At 50.7% G+C, this 15,620-nt stretch overlaps 1 protein-coding gene across 1 annotated transcript; it reads right to left on the bottom strand.

Annotated features, from left to right (window-relative positions):
- Positions 1–611: 611 nt before the first annotated feature.
- Positions 612–13,873, bottom strand: Kcnk18 (potassium two pore domain channel subfamily K member 18). The gene is made up of 3 exons (XM_006978458.1): positions 13,618–13,873; positions 11,097–11,225; positions 612–1,414 (listed from the first exon to the last, which is right to left on the bottom strand). The coding sequence occupies exons 1-3, from the start codon at positions 13,871–13,873 to the stop codon at positions 612–614; spliced, it is 1,188 nt and encodes a 395-aa protein (XP_006978520.1).
- Positions 13,874–15,620: the final 1,747 nt, after the last annotated feature.

Here is a 15,620-nt window from a genome sequence, read left to right as displayed (position 1 = left end):
CATCCCTGCAGGTGACAACACCATCACCAGCTAGTTCGCTCAAGCGGCATCATCCATGAGCTGAGTGTGAGACAGGTGTTCTACTAGAATCTGGCCAGGAAGACTTCTCCCAGATGACAGCTCCACTTAGTGATGTCAGCACCCCATGCTGGGCAGGTGTCCAGCATCCACGCAGTCATTCATCGAAGCAGGTTACTCGGATACACTTTGGCTGTTCAGGGGAGGCTGAGGCCAATTGGGAAGATTTTAACTTCCCTCAAAGTACAAACGCCAAGAACAAAGGTCTAATTTTTTCCCTCCTGTCACAAGAAAGCAGTGACATCATCAGGTTGTTTCATATTCTTAAAATGGTACCTTTCTAAAGTGTGGACAGGGACACTGATTGGACTGGAAACGATGGAGATGACCTTCACTCTTGTCCTAGGAACCAGTGTGGCTCAGCTTCTGAAGGATCTCAACACTGAGCACAGTCCTCACACAGACTTTGTTTCCCAAGCCTCGGCAGCTCAGATGGCGAGTTATCATGGTTCTAATCCTTGTGTACCAAAAACAAGGTGAGGGGACCTGCAGGGCCTTGTCTGTCACCCCCGAGCTGCCGGAGCCCACACTTTTTAGCAAGGTAGGGAAACTTCCCTTTTGCAAAAAAACAGCATGAGGGTTTTGTAGGTATGTAGGAGCCTGTTCTGCATCAGTTTGAAGGCGATGAACACGATCTCCATGCCGACAATGATATAAATGGAGAAGAAGAGGAAGAAGTGGGGGTGATCTAGGGTGATGTCCCCGAACCCAATGGTGGTCAGTGTGACGAAGCAGAAGTAGAAGGCATCCTCGAAGCCCAGCTCCGTCTCCCAGAATGGGAGGACAGCAGCTGCACAGGAGATGTAGGCAAAGATGACCAGGGCGATGACGGGGAGAGGGATGTCCAGCCTCTCCACCTGCTGGCCCACTTCATCCAGATTGCTAAGGATAGAACAGGACAGTCGTCCCAGCACCAGCTCGGGACATGAGCTGCTCCTCTCTACAGGCCGCATCGTGGGTGGTTGTAGCTTGTCCTGTTTCTCTTGTGCAACTAATCTCTCAAACAGCTCCACATTGCAGCTTGGAGATGCAGGCTCCCGGTATGGCTGGGGGTCTAGGAACTCATCCACCCCAGCACTGATGACAATCTGAGGGACGGTTTCAGCCACAGGTTTGCTCTCAGGCTGCCTCCTGCAGAGCAAGCTGGAGCACCACTTGGAGGGAGCGTGGGGGAGGCAAAGGAGAGCCTGGAACCGATTGTAAGCCCTGGATAAGATGGTGGCTAGGATGTCCCCTATGTCTGTGAGGACCAGGAACATCAAAGGGATTCCAAAGAGAGCATAGAGCATGCACAGGAACTTGCCAAGCCTGGTAACAGGGTACATGTGGCCATAACCTGAGAAACAAGACAGAGCCTGGTGTTGGTATCAATCTCTCAGCATCCCTCAGAGGCTCAAAAGAGAGCTGCTGTTTCTTCTGAACATGCAATTTTACACAGTCAAAACATTCATCCTGGACTAGGTGCATAACTCAGGGGTAAAGCTTGTGCTTAGAATGCATAAGGCTGCAAGTTCAAACCCCATGCTGAAAATAAATGTACACATGAATGAATAAGTAAATATCCATCTCAAAGCATCTGCATGTGTCTCTGGCATGTATCCTGACAGAGGGACAGAGAAAGAAGAAAGGCAGCTCATATCCAGACTGAAAATGTCTTGGGTAGGGGACATGCTGGGAAGCTACTGCCCTTCATTTTGTTGTGGCCCACTCCTGCCCTCGAGGCTGAGCTCCACCGTCCTGGAAAAGGACAGGTATGAGGCAGTCATTTCCTCTGCCTTCTTCCTCTTGCCAAAGATGCCTGCTTCTAAGAAGCCACCTTTGTCCTTTCTGAGGTTCCTGGACCTCTTGTTGTATTTGTTTTTATACAACAAGCATTTATTTTATGCCAATGGTGTGGACATCAGTATGTATTGTATTAGGGAACAATAGAAAGAAGATACAGGTACAGCTGTGTCCTCAGAGCTGTGAAGTCCCAGGTGACAGAGAGGTGTTCTTGAGTGGCAGGCAGGGTATCAGCACGGAGCACTCACAGACAGCCACCTCAGGTCACAGCCCAGCTCTGAACCTAACAGACCTTTGCACTTCAGGTTGGGGAGGGGGAGGGTGCTGCCCTAAGGTGACTACTTGGGAAGATCCTGCCAGGTTGGGACCTGAGACTCCATGGGCTAGTAAATGTGATGCCCTGAGAACTAATATCCACTTATTGAACACCTGCTGTGGGTGGTGAGTGGCCAGCCTTCCTGGAGAGATATTCTCATAACTTACAAATGGAGAAACTGAGGCAAGGGGCAATGAAGTAGCTTGGCCCAGCACATATGTGTAATAAATAGTCACAGGGTTCCTCAGGCCTCACCACTGCTTGTAGTCTCGGGACAGGAATCTCATCTAGTGAGAACTGGCTGGCCCATGCCCACAGCGGGCTGTTTTTCTGCCACTCCCATGCCACCCTCCCTTTTGCAGAAGACAGGAGCCAGGAGCTGAGCCAGCAGCCCTCAGCAGAGGCAACTGGAACTTTTAGAGCTGTCGACAAGCAGAGGAAAAGGCTTTGCTGTGTGTGCTTGTGTTTAATCTTTGATTAATATAGAAAAATGCATCAGCTGTGTAAATTAAGCTGAAGGTGATTCTTAGCCAGCTGAGCACCAGCTCCATCCGCTTATGCCTCCCTGTGGAACCTTGGCCTCCCAGTGCAGACCGTGGGATGTCCACCTCACCAGAATCCTAGGGAGGAAGGATTGTGACCCTCCAAAGTTCTCATCAGATCCCTTTCATCTGAGACAGGGCTGACCACGTGGTAGCGGGGTTAGTAAACTCCATGCATTCATTCATTCAGTGAGTATTATGAGTGTTTAGTGATTCACAAAGGACACACACGAAACACATTTACAGTGCCCAACCTCTGTGAGTTTCTGGTTCAGGGGAAGCAGATGTCAATCAAATACCCACCAATATGACTACCATTTTATTTGAGATGCGGCTTAATCACAAGAAGGAAGAGAACAAAATATTATAAATGTGATTGTTATAAATGTGGTTAAAACAAAGGCTTCCATTCAGGATTTAGGCTCAGATTTCTTGGCTAGGTGGCTTGAACAGAGATGAGACAGGGGTTGTTCTCATTTACTTTTGTTGCTGTGATAAAACACTGGCCAAAACCTATTTGGGGAGGAAAGGGTTTGTGTGGCTTACAGGTTACACTGTTGAGGGAAGCCAGAAGAGGAACTCAAGGCCGGGACCTAGAGGCGGAAACTGAAGCTGAGATCATGGGGGAGCCTTCTTAGTGGCTTCTTCCCCTGTTTAACTGCAGCACAGGCCAGGCCAGCGCCCTGCGGATGTACTGCCCACAGTGGGCCTCATACATCAATTTGCAATCAAGAAAACACGCCACAGACGTGCCCTCAGTCAACTCTGATGGAGGCAATGCCTTAATTGAGGCCCACTTTCCCCAGGTGTGCCAATGGCAGCCAAGTTAGCTAACTCTGGGACCAGAGACTGGCCAGGTGAGGAAGCATCAGCATGTGCAAAGCTCCCGTGGCTGCTGCACACAGCTAAGTAGTTTGTGCGCTGCACATATATCAAGGTGTGACAGGGAGCTAAAATCCAGCCTGCCGTGCACTCACCAAGCTATGGCTCAGGACTCATCTATCTATGTCTCCCTAGAGAGGATTCCAAATTTTAAACAAAGTGTCTCCAGAGTAAAGCTGCCACTATATAGGAGGAATCAAAGGAAGGCCCCGTGTGGCAGTTGAATAAGAATACCTCCCCAAAGGGTTTATGTATTTAAACGCTTAGTCACCAGGGAGTGGAACTTTTTGATAGGATTAGAAGGATTAGGAGGTGTGGCCTTGTTGGAGGAAGTGTGCCACTGGGGGTGGGCTTTGAGCTTTCAGACGCCCATGCCAAGCCCGGATTCTCTCTCCCTGCTGCCTGAGGATCAGGATGTAGAACCCTCAGCTCCTTCTCCAGCATCATGTCTGCCTGCATGCCACCATGCTCCCTGCCATGATGACAATGGACTACACCTCTGAACTGTAAGCAAGCCCCAATTAAATGCTGTCTTTTATAAGAGTAGCCTTGGTGTCTCTGCAGCAACAGAACAGGAACTAAGACAGCCAGTGTGGCCAGTGGACACGGATCAGGGGAGGGCAGTGAGGCGAGGCCGGGGAAATAAGAAATCTAAGGACTTAAAGAAGGAAGTGCTGGGGATGGGAAGACAGAGCTGGCTCGTCTGAAACCCTACTGTACAGGTTGATTTTTGGGGTGAGTTTGGCAGAATTCAGGAACACAGAAGAGAGGAAGTGCTGTGGAGGGAACTGGCCACCTCACTCTGATTCATGAGCTCTGTGACCTGAGTTAAGGGACTTTATCAATGGCTGCCTCAATTTCCTTGGGTGCATAAGCAAAGGGAGGCACTGAATTCCCAAGTTACTGGAGTAGGGCCTGGAAATCATGCCTGAAATCTCAACTACTTGGGAGGCTGAGGCAGGAGGATAGAAAGTTCAAAGCTGACTCTGAGCCTGGAGCATCAGTAGAATCCATGCCCAGGCTTTACATGGGTCCCACAGAGCCGTAGCCCTGAAGGATGTCACAGGCCATGAGCAAGTCCCCCACACATAAAACACCTCATTTTCCAGGTAGGCTACAAACCCCACATCCTCATGGGCTGCAGGAAGCTCACCACAGGCTCCTCAGAAGTAACTGCCTCCCCAACCCAGCCTCCAGGGTCAGGGCCTAGAGTTACATTAATTTCAGTTTAAAGAATCAAATCAAATATTGCTTGTACAATCTGTAAAGTGCTTTTTCGGATCAAAATCCCCTGCAATGCAGAACTTATGGCAATCTCCATTACTGCCTGCATTTAATGGACAATAAACAGATAAGGCCGTGACCTGTTGAGAGCCACATAGATGTATCCCATAAGAGCCAGCACCTCTTTGGAAGACCCTGCCCAGGAATATGTCCAACCCAAGATGAGCTCCCAGAGACCCTCTGAGAGCTATGTTTATAGTCCAGAAGGTATGCTACATTCCAGAAAAGAACCCTAGGAAGCAAGTCTCAGAGGCACATAGCCCCACTGAGGGAATGGATTGCCCCAATTACTGAATGCTGAAATGCAGAATGGAAAACTATCACTTCCTATAATGCATTCCTTATTCCGATACAATCACTCCACAGCACTTAGCCTGCCAAGTATTTAATAGCCCAAGAATTTCCCTTCCTGATTCTAGGAGCTGAGCCAGGTGAGAACTGACCAGCCTCATACACAGGTGTCTTTCAGGGGAGCTGGAGAGGCAGGGCTGAGGGCTTTGTAGAGGTACTGTCACATCCAGCAGTGATCACAGGCAGCCTGACACACCCCACCATCCTCCTCCAGGGCACTTTTGGACACAGGCTTCCCTACTTGCCTCACACAAAGGGGAGTGGTTTGGACTTTCCTGAGATTTAAACCAAGCTAATGCATTTCAACTACATCAGTGATTTGAGGCCTAGACTCCCATAAGAGTCACCTAGAGGGCTCATACGGAAACCTGGGCTTGGATTCTCGTAGGTCTGGAGCAGGGCCCACGGGGCCTTATGTAAGATAGGGAGGAGATTATAAAGCGCAGCAGCTTGTGTGGATAATGTCTCCAATGTCAGCATATATCAGAGAAGGCAGGGATGTGGCTTAGTTGGTTAAAGTATTTGTCTAGCACATACAAAGGCTCTGGATCAGTCCTCATACATGGGATGATGGCACACGCCTGTAGTCACAGCACTTGGGAGATGAAGGCAAGAAGATTGGAAGTTAAAGGTTTTCCAAAGGTAGTTCTAGAAGGACTGCTTAAGACCAGTGATTCTCAACTTGTGGGTCTCGACCCCTTTGGGGGCTGAATGATCCTTTCACAGGGGTCATCAGAGTCTTCAGAAAACACAGATATTTATATGATTCACAACAGTAGCAAAGTTACAGTTATGAAGTAGTAACAAAAATAGTTTTATGGTCGAGGTCACCACAATACGAGGGACTGTATTAAAGGGTCACAGTATTAAGAAGCTTGAGAACCACTGGGTTAAGACAAATTGCAGAGACCATATTTGATGGAGCCGAACATTAACTTTCATTCCTCACAGACTCCTCAGCTGTGTGGACTCCACAGATCCGACACACCTTGATCTGCTGTACTAGGTCAATGGTTCTCAGCAGACTGCATCTGGAAATGTTTGGAGACAGTTTTGGTGACCATCGTGGGTGGGGGAGAGTGTGAGCCATGCTCCTGTGTCTAGTAGGTGAAGGACATAAATGCTACATAGCTTCCTACTGTGAATGGATTGGGTTCCTATGACAGAGAATTAGTCAGTCACAGTGGGCAAGGGGCCACTGTGAGACCCTGTGAGTTATATCTAAGTTTTCGGGGGCAGTGAAAAGACAACCTAAGCCTGTTCTCTCAGCCCCAGCATCTTACTCAAGGTTGCTTCTCCCTGAACCACACTTCTTTCTCACTGGTCCCCGGACTTAGCTTGGGGCTTGTGATGGTTAATCCCAATTGTCAATGGGACAATGTTGCCATGGAAACGAACATCTGAGTGATTGCTTAGACTGGGCTAATTGAAGAGGGAAGTCACACCCTAAATGTGGATGGTGCCATTCTGTGAAGCGGAGTCCCTTACTGAACAGAGAAAAGGGAGCAAGCTGAGCACCAGCATCCATGTCTCTGCTTCCCGACTGAGTACAATGTTACCTGCTGCTGCATGATTCTGCAGCCACAGTGTCCCCGCCAGGGTAGACTGCACCCTCTACCTGTGAGCCAAAACCAACTCTTCCTTCCTTAAGTTGGTTTTGTTTGGTATTTTGCTACAGCCACAAAAGAAATAATCAGTACAAAGGTTGATCCCTGCCCTGCTTGCCCTGGCCATCCCTCGCTTGTGGATAGGAACAGTCACAGCACCTCACTCATGAAACTCTTGTGAGAATTAATGGAGGTTATAAATCACTTGGTCCTTGAGTATGCAGCTGTGGTTCCTACGCTTTCTACCTATTGTCTACCCATTACCTACCCTGCCTGTCTCCAGTCAAACAGCTAAGACTGGTTCTGAAATACCCATGGTTGCGAGAGCTCTCTTGGAGCTTGTGAGGTGTGTGGAGAATGTGTGGAGGCAGATGCTGGGTCCCAGTGGGCATCCCCTCTCCCTGGTTCTTAAACTGTCCCCCCACGTAGGAGTAGATCACTGGATCTTGGTCACCCAGTGAGTCCATCTCTTGTTAAGGCCATTTGAGATAGAGGGAAGGAGATAAATGGGAAGCTTCTAGAACAAGATCTCTGCTGTCTATAGAGAAGCCAGGGAAGAAAGGGGACAGTCGGTGCTTTTCAAATTACATGTGGTTTTGTCTAGAAGTTACGTGGACCTTGTGGGACTCTTGTGACCCACTGAGCCAAAGGGTGATGGAAACCTGATATTCAGTGCCGCAGGACCTGCACATCTGCCCTGACCTGCACTCCCACCAGCCTCTTCCTGGTGTGTGCGGGCAGGGGAACCACACAGTCTTCTTGCAGCAGTTGGCCATGGACTGAGTCAGGTGGTCAGACAGCTGCTGAAAGAGGTGCGGCTGCCACCGACACATACGGTCTCAGCCCAGCCTTCCAGGTGCCCTAGAGGTAAGACTGGCAGAGGTAGGGGGAGCTATGGGTCCAGGTGTCAGGTGCAGAGGGCCACATTCCTTCAGAAGTTACCCAGCTCTGCGTCTTGGTGACCAGCCTCCAAAATACACAGCTGGCCACCATGGTCTACCACCATGGGGTGTGAGGGACAGAACTCAATGGCATCTCTGTGGCTGTCTTAGGATGAGAGCCTGCTCTTTTGAAGGACAGGGACCCCAGGCCTCTGGCTGGCCAGGAAGGGCAGGGACTAAACAAGAGGCCATGCTCTTGTTGAGAGCTCTGACCTAAGAGCTCCTGGCTTGGCCATCCCAACAGGCCTACTGATGCACTGCCAGATGGAAACCAGGCTAACCTGAACCTGCCCTCATTACTAAAGTCCTCTCTGATGTGGCCTAAGACATAGAGTCCAGGTCTCCCCATACCCCCTGGAGGCTAGAAGGGCTCCCAAGACTCTTCTCCTAGAGTCTAGAAGTCCTAAAGGGGACACTAAGGTTGGGGGTTTACAGGGATCATTTCTCCTGCCTGGAAGCCTCCTCCCCTTGATCTGTCAGACCCCAACTCACAGGTCACGTCCACAAGGAAGCCCTCACTCGTCCCAAGACAAGCCAGGCCCATCCCATCTGTCTCACCTGCCCCCTTCTCAGCTGATCCTCCTGCACATTTTCAGTATGGGTGCTTAGACCATGTGCTTTTTGTTTATTGGACCCTCTCCCTCAGACCACAGGTTTCCCTGAGGAGAAGTGCCTAACCTGTTCCTACATGCTAAGGACACAAGTAGTATACAGAGAGGCAGAAGAGTGGGCTCAAGTGTGCAGAGCTATGTGACTGAGTCTCAGTTTCTCCATCTGGAGTATGGGGATGACAACTGTACCTGTCTGCTTTGGGTATTAGAAGAACTATGTATATGAAGTTAGAGCTGGAGATAGAGTTCAGTGGTAGAGTACTTGCCTCATCTGAGCAAGCTGTGGGCTTGACCAACTAACAACACACACACACACACACACACACACACACACACACACACACACACACACATGCACACACACCACAGAAACTAGGATGTGTCTTAATTGCAACTTTGCATTTGTGGGACAATGGAAAGAAACAGGCACAAGAAAGGAAAACCCAGGTCCACATCCCATTCCCATGTCCTCTGTCATCAGGATCCTGGCTTTTGTGTGGCCTTTGAGAAGAGAGTGGATGGCCTTGAGGGTTCTCAAGAACCCATCTTCAGATAAGTGTCTGTTTGTACTGGAGAGGCAGTCTCTCCCTAGGCCCTCACCCTTCCCTGGCTTCTAGAGGGAGCCTCCTCTGGATGACTGTTACACGAGGAATCTTTCCTTAGCCTGGGGACTGGGGACATGTATAAGTCAAGTGCAAGAACAAGCTCCATCCTCTCTGGGAATTCTGCCCTTCCCAGGGCCGCATGTACTCCAGCCTCCCATAGGCAGGCTCAGGAATCAGAGCAATCTCGCTTCCACGCACAGCTTCCTGAGCAAAAGACAAGGGTCTGCAGCACCTCACAGACCCACAAAGTCAGGGTTCCACCTTTGAAGGAACAAAACTAGCCTAAGTCTTGGAGTCCATTTGTGGGCACCAATTCTACTCACTGTGTGACCCTTGCCTTCTGACCTCACCTCTCTGGGCTCAGAATGTGGGGCTCAGATTACCCCACTCCCTGGGCCTCTGTGAGCGTGGGACAGCAGCTGGACATGGCTGGATTGTGTAATAACTTTTGTAGCCATGGAAAGCACACTGCAGTGTTCAGATCCTGGCACTCGGGCACTTTGCTTCCCTCCATCTCTATACCACACCACACCTTCCTCTGTAGCTCGGGTCATTCCCAGTGAGTCACCTGCCACCCAGATGCCATGAGTCTAATCCCCACTCACCTCCAGTCCCAGCCTTCACCCCAGCTCCAAGCCCACGTTTTCAGCAGACCTTGGTGTCTCCATTTGGAGGCACTGTTTGGAAGTCACTTCCATTGGCCAAGAATCCAGCTCTCCCTCTCCAGCCCATCCCCCTCTCCAGCCCATCCCCCTCTCCAGCCCATCCCCCCTCTCCAGCCCATCCCCCCTCTCCAGCCCATCCCCCTCTCCAGCCCCATCCTCCCTCTCCAGCCCTATCCCCCCTCTCCAGGCCATCCCCCCTCTCCAGCCCCATCCCCCTCTCCAGGCCATCCCCCCTCTCCAGCCCCATCCCCCTCTCCAGCCCCATCCCCCTCTCCAGCCCATCCCCCTCTCCAGCCCATCCCCCTCTCCAGCCCCATCCCCCCTCTCCAGCCCATCCCCCTCTCCAGCCCATCCCCCCTCTCCAGCCCATCCCCCCTCTCCAGCCCATCCCCCCCTCCTTTGTTTGCCCATCTTATCCATGGAAGCCAGAAACCCCAGTGCCAGTCTGGAGTTCTCCACCCCACGTCCCAGATCTTCCTCCAGGCTGCCTTTCCTGCCCCCCTCCCATCTCACAGTCATTGTTCTAACTTGGGCTGTCATTATTGCCCACCCAGGCTTCTAAAGAAGCCTCCTGTGGCCATTTTCCTCCTTGGTACAGCTGTGCTGAAGCTGTAGGAGCCTCTGGGTGGTGCTACCAATTTCTTTCTTGCCAGCAGTCTGTTGGATAAGGCCCCTGTCCTTAGCATAGGAAGCCTTTTCCGCCCCATGATCTGGCCTCAGTCTCTCTTCTTCACTCCTGATGCAACCTCCTTACAGCCCCAGGCATGAATTTTGTTCTCTGGCCTTTGGTTGACTATGTGGGGTCTGGAATGACCTCATCACTCCCACCTACCCTACCTCTCTGCCTTCCTACCCAGGACTCCAGCAGGCTCAGAAGAATGCTACCCCTGAGAGGCCTTTAAAACATTCTCACTCTTCCATGCTCCCACCCAAGACTGATACAGCTGCCCTTCATTCTCTACTTTCAGGATTCCCTGAGTACATCATTGCCATGCACAGATCCCAGCTGATCACCTGTGAGCATGTCTAAGTTGCCCAGGAGCCTCTAAGCTGGAGCTGCGTCTACCCTGTTCCCAACTGGTATAGGAATGCATGATGGGCCAACAGCTTCATGCATGAAAATTCAGTCAAGTGTGCAAGAAGGATCACAGTATGGCCTGCACATTGCTCACCTGGGCCCTTGCCCAGGCATGGGCCTGCAACCACCTGAAGAAGGAAAACTTGTCTTCTGATCCCTGGGGCCTATGGACCAGTACATATTTTCTTGCCACTGTACCCCTGTGCTAGAAACAGCTCCCAGCTCCCAAGGTAGGCACCCCGCCACTGTTCTTGTATTAGAAAAAAGGAATGTCTCAGCACACCTGCCAGCAGGTGCCCCCATGTCTCTCCCAGGCAAGCTGTTATTTGCAGCAGGACAAACCCTTGCACTTACCCACTGTGCTGAACACTGTGCAGCAGAAAAAGAGAGCACTCAGGAAGGACCAGTCCTCAGGCGCCTTGAACCACTGGGGCTTCATCTGCTGCAGGTGCTCACACAGGTCCTTCCTGTTGCCTTCCACCACTGGGGAGAGACCAGAGTGATAACTGGGCTCTGCCTGTCCAGACAGTCCTGCCCAGGGGGAGGACCAGGGCCAGCAGCACCCCAGCCCCACTGTCCCAGCAACACTGCAGCCTGGCCATCAAACCCTCCTTGGAAATGCTTCCACAGCTTAGATCCAGCTGCTGGTGCCTACAGCGTCTAAGAGGTTGGATAGTCCCATGGCCTGGGTGTGACCTGAGCTCAGCAGCCTTGGAGGATTCCTTACTTTTCCCACAGTCCCAAACTGACTTTTTTTTTTCCTTTGAGAGAGGGACCAGGCTGAACTCCAATGCTATAATAACCAAAGATAACCTTGAATTTCTGATCATCCTAACTCCAACTCCCAGGTGTTGGGATTACAGGTGTGGACCATCATGGCTGGTTTATGTGGTGTTGGGGATTGAAGCCAGGGCTTTATGCATACTAGCCAAATACAGCCTTAGCCCTTTGAAAGATTTCTTAATGTTTGAACTATTTCTTTCGTATTTCGTTTTGTTTGTTTTGTTTTATTGTTTGGATCTTTGGAGTTTTGATACTGTTGTTATTTTTTGAGACAGGGTCTTGCTATGTATCCTTGGTTGGCCTAGATTATACCAATTTTCCCATCTTTGCCTGCTGGGTGCTCAGATTATAGTCATGCACCACCATGCCCAGTCTTCTTTATTCATTTTAAAGAGGAATAAAAGCCTCTGCCGTCTCTCTTGTGGAATTCTAAACTCAAAGCAAAAGGCTTTCAGCAAGCCAGACTGTGGTGAGAAGCAAGGCACCGAGCCTACAGGCTTGGTGAACACCCTGAGCTCCAGGCTTCAGGCTGAGGCTGTCTCTTGGGATGGGAAGCCTTGGTCCCTAAGCTAAGAGGATGGCACAGTCTGGCCACAGGGCAAGTCACCACCCATTTTAATTGAATGGCAGTAGCCTGGGAATCCAGACTCCAGCATCTAGACTCTTCCTGACTACTTCTTATAGCACTAAACAAAAGGCTACTTTCTGAGCCTCAGTTTCCCCATCAGCAAAGCAGTGCAGCCTGGTGGTAAGAAGCTCAGATTCATCATAGCCCTGAATGGAATTTCTATCTTGCTTTCCTTGTATGTGAACTTTGAAAGTTATGTAACTTTCCAGGGCAAGAGAAGATAGGAGCTTAAAGATATTGTCAACAAAACAATAGAAAATAAAAGATAAATGAAAAAACAGGCCCTAACAACCAGGGAGAAGAAGGGGGCTTGGGAGCCTGCCCCCTCTGCACGCTGCTGCTCCCCAGGTGGGGACACAGTTTGGGAGCAGGTCTTGTCAGCTGTGACTGACTGGAAGGTGGCCCGGGAAGTCAGAGTCCTGCTCTGTGGAAGGTGTCTCTTCTTGCATCTTTGTCATAGAGACATTTCTACTTAGTGGCCAGAGAGATGCTGAGGTATACTTGGGGCTGTCATAAGACCCCCATCTCCAGCAAGTTCAGAGCCTCCTGAACCAGCCCACACCTCAGATTCACCCAGGGAATCTGTCTAAAGTACACATCTCCAAGCTTTCTCTCAGATCCACACAGTCAGGATCTCCAAGGCTGGACTGGAAATCTAATTTGTAAAGGGGATCCTGGATGCAGAACAGAGTGTGCAGACATTGAGAACTGGGGAGTCACGGGCTGATAAGGGTTAGTTTAACCCGAGGATGCACTTTCTTACTTAGTCCTCCCCAGGGCCCCTGACCTTGTTTCCATTTTTATAAATTAGAAACTGAGGCCCTGGCATCTAGACTCACCCTGACCAAACCAAAGGATGAAACACAAACAAAAGGCCGTAGGACACCTGTGGAGCATCTTCTGCCTCGCGCCTCTCATCTCTGCCTTCCAAGGGGTCCTCACTATTGGCAGGTTTCAGATGGTGGGTCCCCTTCTCTTCAGGAGACTAACAAGGGCCCTGCTGCAGCTGTATATCACATAAACTGAGCTAAAACAACAACCTGGCCTCTGTCTGCCCCAACCCCTGACCCCACCCCTCAACCAGCCCACTACAAACAGACTTTGAAATAGGAATCCAAAAAACTGAAGTCACACCACTTATCCCGCCCATCCCACAAAATCTCCAGTGGCCTACCCTCCCCTAAGCCCTGAGGGGCTGGGTGGGGCTGGTGGGAGCCTGAGGAACCGGGAAGGAAAAGCTGGACCTTCAGAACGCCTGCTTAGAGCTTACTTTTCTCATTACACTCCTGGGACGGTGCCTGTTCATCTCCCCACTGCCCAGAGAAGAAAAGTGACCCCGCCCCCCGACAAGCCCACTACAGATAGACTTTGAAATAGAAACCAGGGTGGGGGGGAGGTTACAGGCGAGCTGCTCTCGACCCCCTGCCAGGGCAGCTGCAAGACAGTAACCTCTCAGGCACCTACCTGTTCTATTACATTTCAGGATGCTACACAGCTTGTCCAGGAACTTCTTCAACTCAGGATTCTCCCCTGCCTCTGGATCAGGGCGGCCCTCTACTGCGGAGAACAGAGCAGCACCCACCAGTGCATAGGTTACCAGGCAGCAGAGGAAACAGAAGCCAGGCAGGAGCTTGCCCAGGGCCTCAGGGCAGCATCTCCTGGCTTTCCCCAAGACCTCGGGGCAGCATGCCCTGGCCTCAGGTGGCTCCTCAGCCTCCATCCTCTTGGAACAGCTCAGGGAAGGACAGGAGGTCTGTGTGGAAGAGGCGGAGGCATCCAGCCTGGGCCTGGAGGAAAAAGGTGGGAGTGGCCGGAGAATGGCCAGGCTCCAGCCCTAAGTGGATAGTGCGTGAGTTTCCCAGAGGACCCAGGAAGCAGCCGGAACCCATCATGTTCAGCTCATCCAAATAACTGGGATGGCGCCCCTGCTAGCGCCCCAAATTGCTATTGATCCACCTGACCAGCGCCAGAGCTGCTGGTGGGGGCTTTGGAGGACCTCGTGGTGATTGTTTTGTGTTTTGTTCTTCCTTTCCCGTTCTGGAACTGCAGCTTTGGCTTCCAGGTACCAAATCTGATATCCAGTTCTTAGTCAAATGCCTGTCCTTTCTGAGCGCTGTCCGGACACCTCTTGCCCTGGCATACCCGGAATATTGGACAACAGAAGAAAGAATGGATACAGACATAGCCCCACTGTTTCCAAAGTGCTGAAACCCGTAGGCTCTCTCGCTAGCCTGGAATTTGCCAAACAGGCCAGGCTGGCTGGTCTGGAAACCCCAGAGATTTACCTGTCTCTGCCTCCCCAGTACTGGGATTCTAAGCAGGCACCAGCACGCCTGGCCTTTTTTTTTTTTTAATGATAAATCTGGGGATTGAGTTCAGATCCTCATGTTTGCCAGGCTAGCACTTTACCGACTGAGTCACCTACCTAGGCTCAACTTCCTGTTTATTGAGGCTTTTCCTCCTCTAGAGGGGTTTTGTTGACAAAAGTGCCAGTAAAACAAAACTAAGTTCCTGGGCTGCTGAGACCAGAGCAGTGCCTCGGTCGGGGCAGATACAGCGTGGACAGAATGTGGAGAAAGACCGCAACACTACCACAGCCCAAAATGAATCTTTCTGCCCCAGGGTTAGGGGGGTTATTGGTTGAATATAATCGTCCTCTCAAATTCTCTGTTAGGGAATTCTGTCTTTGAAGCACAGCAGGGCCATTGCTGGCTGGAAGTCAGAACATCTGTGATTATCCGAATGAGACCTCTACAAGGTCCCTCCCATTTCTGAGAATATGTCAGCTGCTGGGGACCGGGACTCTTCTTGGGTGATGTAACTGCCCGTGAGCCGCCCATGCACCTGTAAGTAACAAGAGACTCATATTCACCAAACTGGACTTGGGTAGAATTGTTTCTATAATGAGTCACCACCCTGTCTGTCTGGGGTAACTAGAAAGAGACTCCCTCGTGGCTCAGCACATAAGGGTACTTACCACCAAGCTTGATAACCCGAGTTTAATCCCCTAAACCATCACAGTGAAATGAGAGAACTGATTTCTACAGGTTGCCCTCTGACTTCCACGTGTGTGCTGTGGTAGGTGCATAAACACACACACACACACACACACACACACACACACACACACACACACACACCACATAATAACGAATGCATCTAAACATTTTTAAAGAAACAGAACCCGGGGCTGGAGAGAGATGACAGCTCTGCCGTCAAGCACATGGTAGTCCAAAGCTGTCTGACTTCGAGGCATCCAGTGAGTCTTCCGGCCTCCCCAGGAACTGTATGTACACGGTGTACAGACTCACGTGCAGGAAAAACACCCACATACACAAAATAATTTTTAAAAATGTAAAAAGGATGCATTCTTCAGAGCTTATTAAGTCTCAGTAAAGTGATTAAGCACCTTCATGTACATCTGGGAAGAACCTCTTCCGTCCGCCACACACGGATGCTGTTGTGAG

The sequence above is a fragment of the Peromyscus maniculatus genome, chromosome 1 (genome assembly GCF_049852395.1).
Source record: "Peromyscus maniculatus bairdii isolate BWxNUB_F1_BW_parent chromosome 1, HU_Pman_BW_mat_3.1, whole genome shotgun sequence".
Taxonomy (NCBI): domain Eukaryota; kingdom Metazoa; phylum Chordata; class Mammalia; order Rodentia; family Cricetidae; genus Peromyscus; species Peromyscus maniculatus.
The sequence above is the reverse complement of the archived record's forward strand: the minus strand, read 5'-3'. Positions and strand labels throughout refer to the sequence as shown.

Bases quoted from the DNA above. Each gene is read 5' to 3' on its own strand.
- Kcnk18 (XM_006978458.1), bottom strand. From the start codon at position 13,873: ATGGAGGCTGAGGAGCCACCTGAGGCCAGGGCATGCTGCCCCGAGGTC. The intron at 11,226-13,617 runs GTAGGTGCCTGA...GTCTCTCCCCAG, and splicing joins CCTGAAATGTAATAGAACAG to TGGTGGAAGGCAACAGGAAG. The intron at 1,415-11,096 runs GTAAGTGCAAGG...CTTGTTTCTCAG, and splicing joins CACAGTGTTCAGCACAGTGG to GTTATGGCCACATGTACCCT.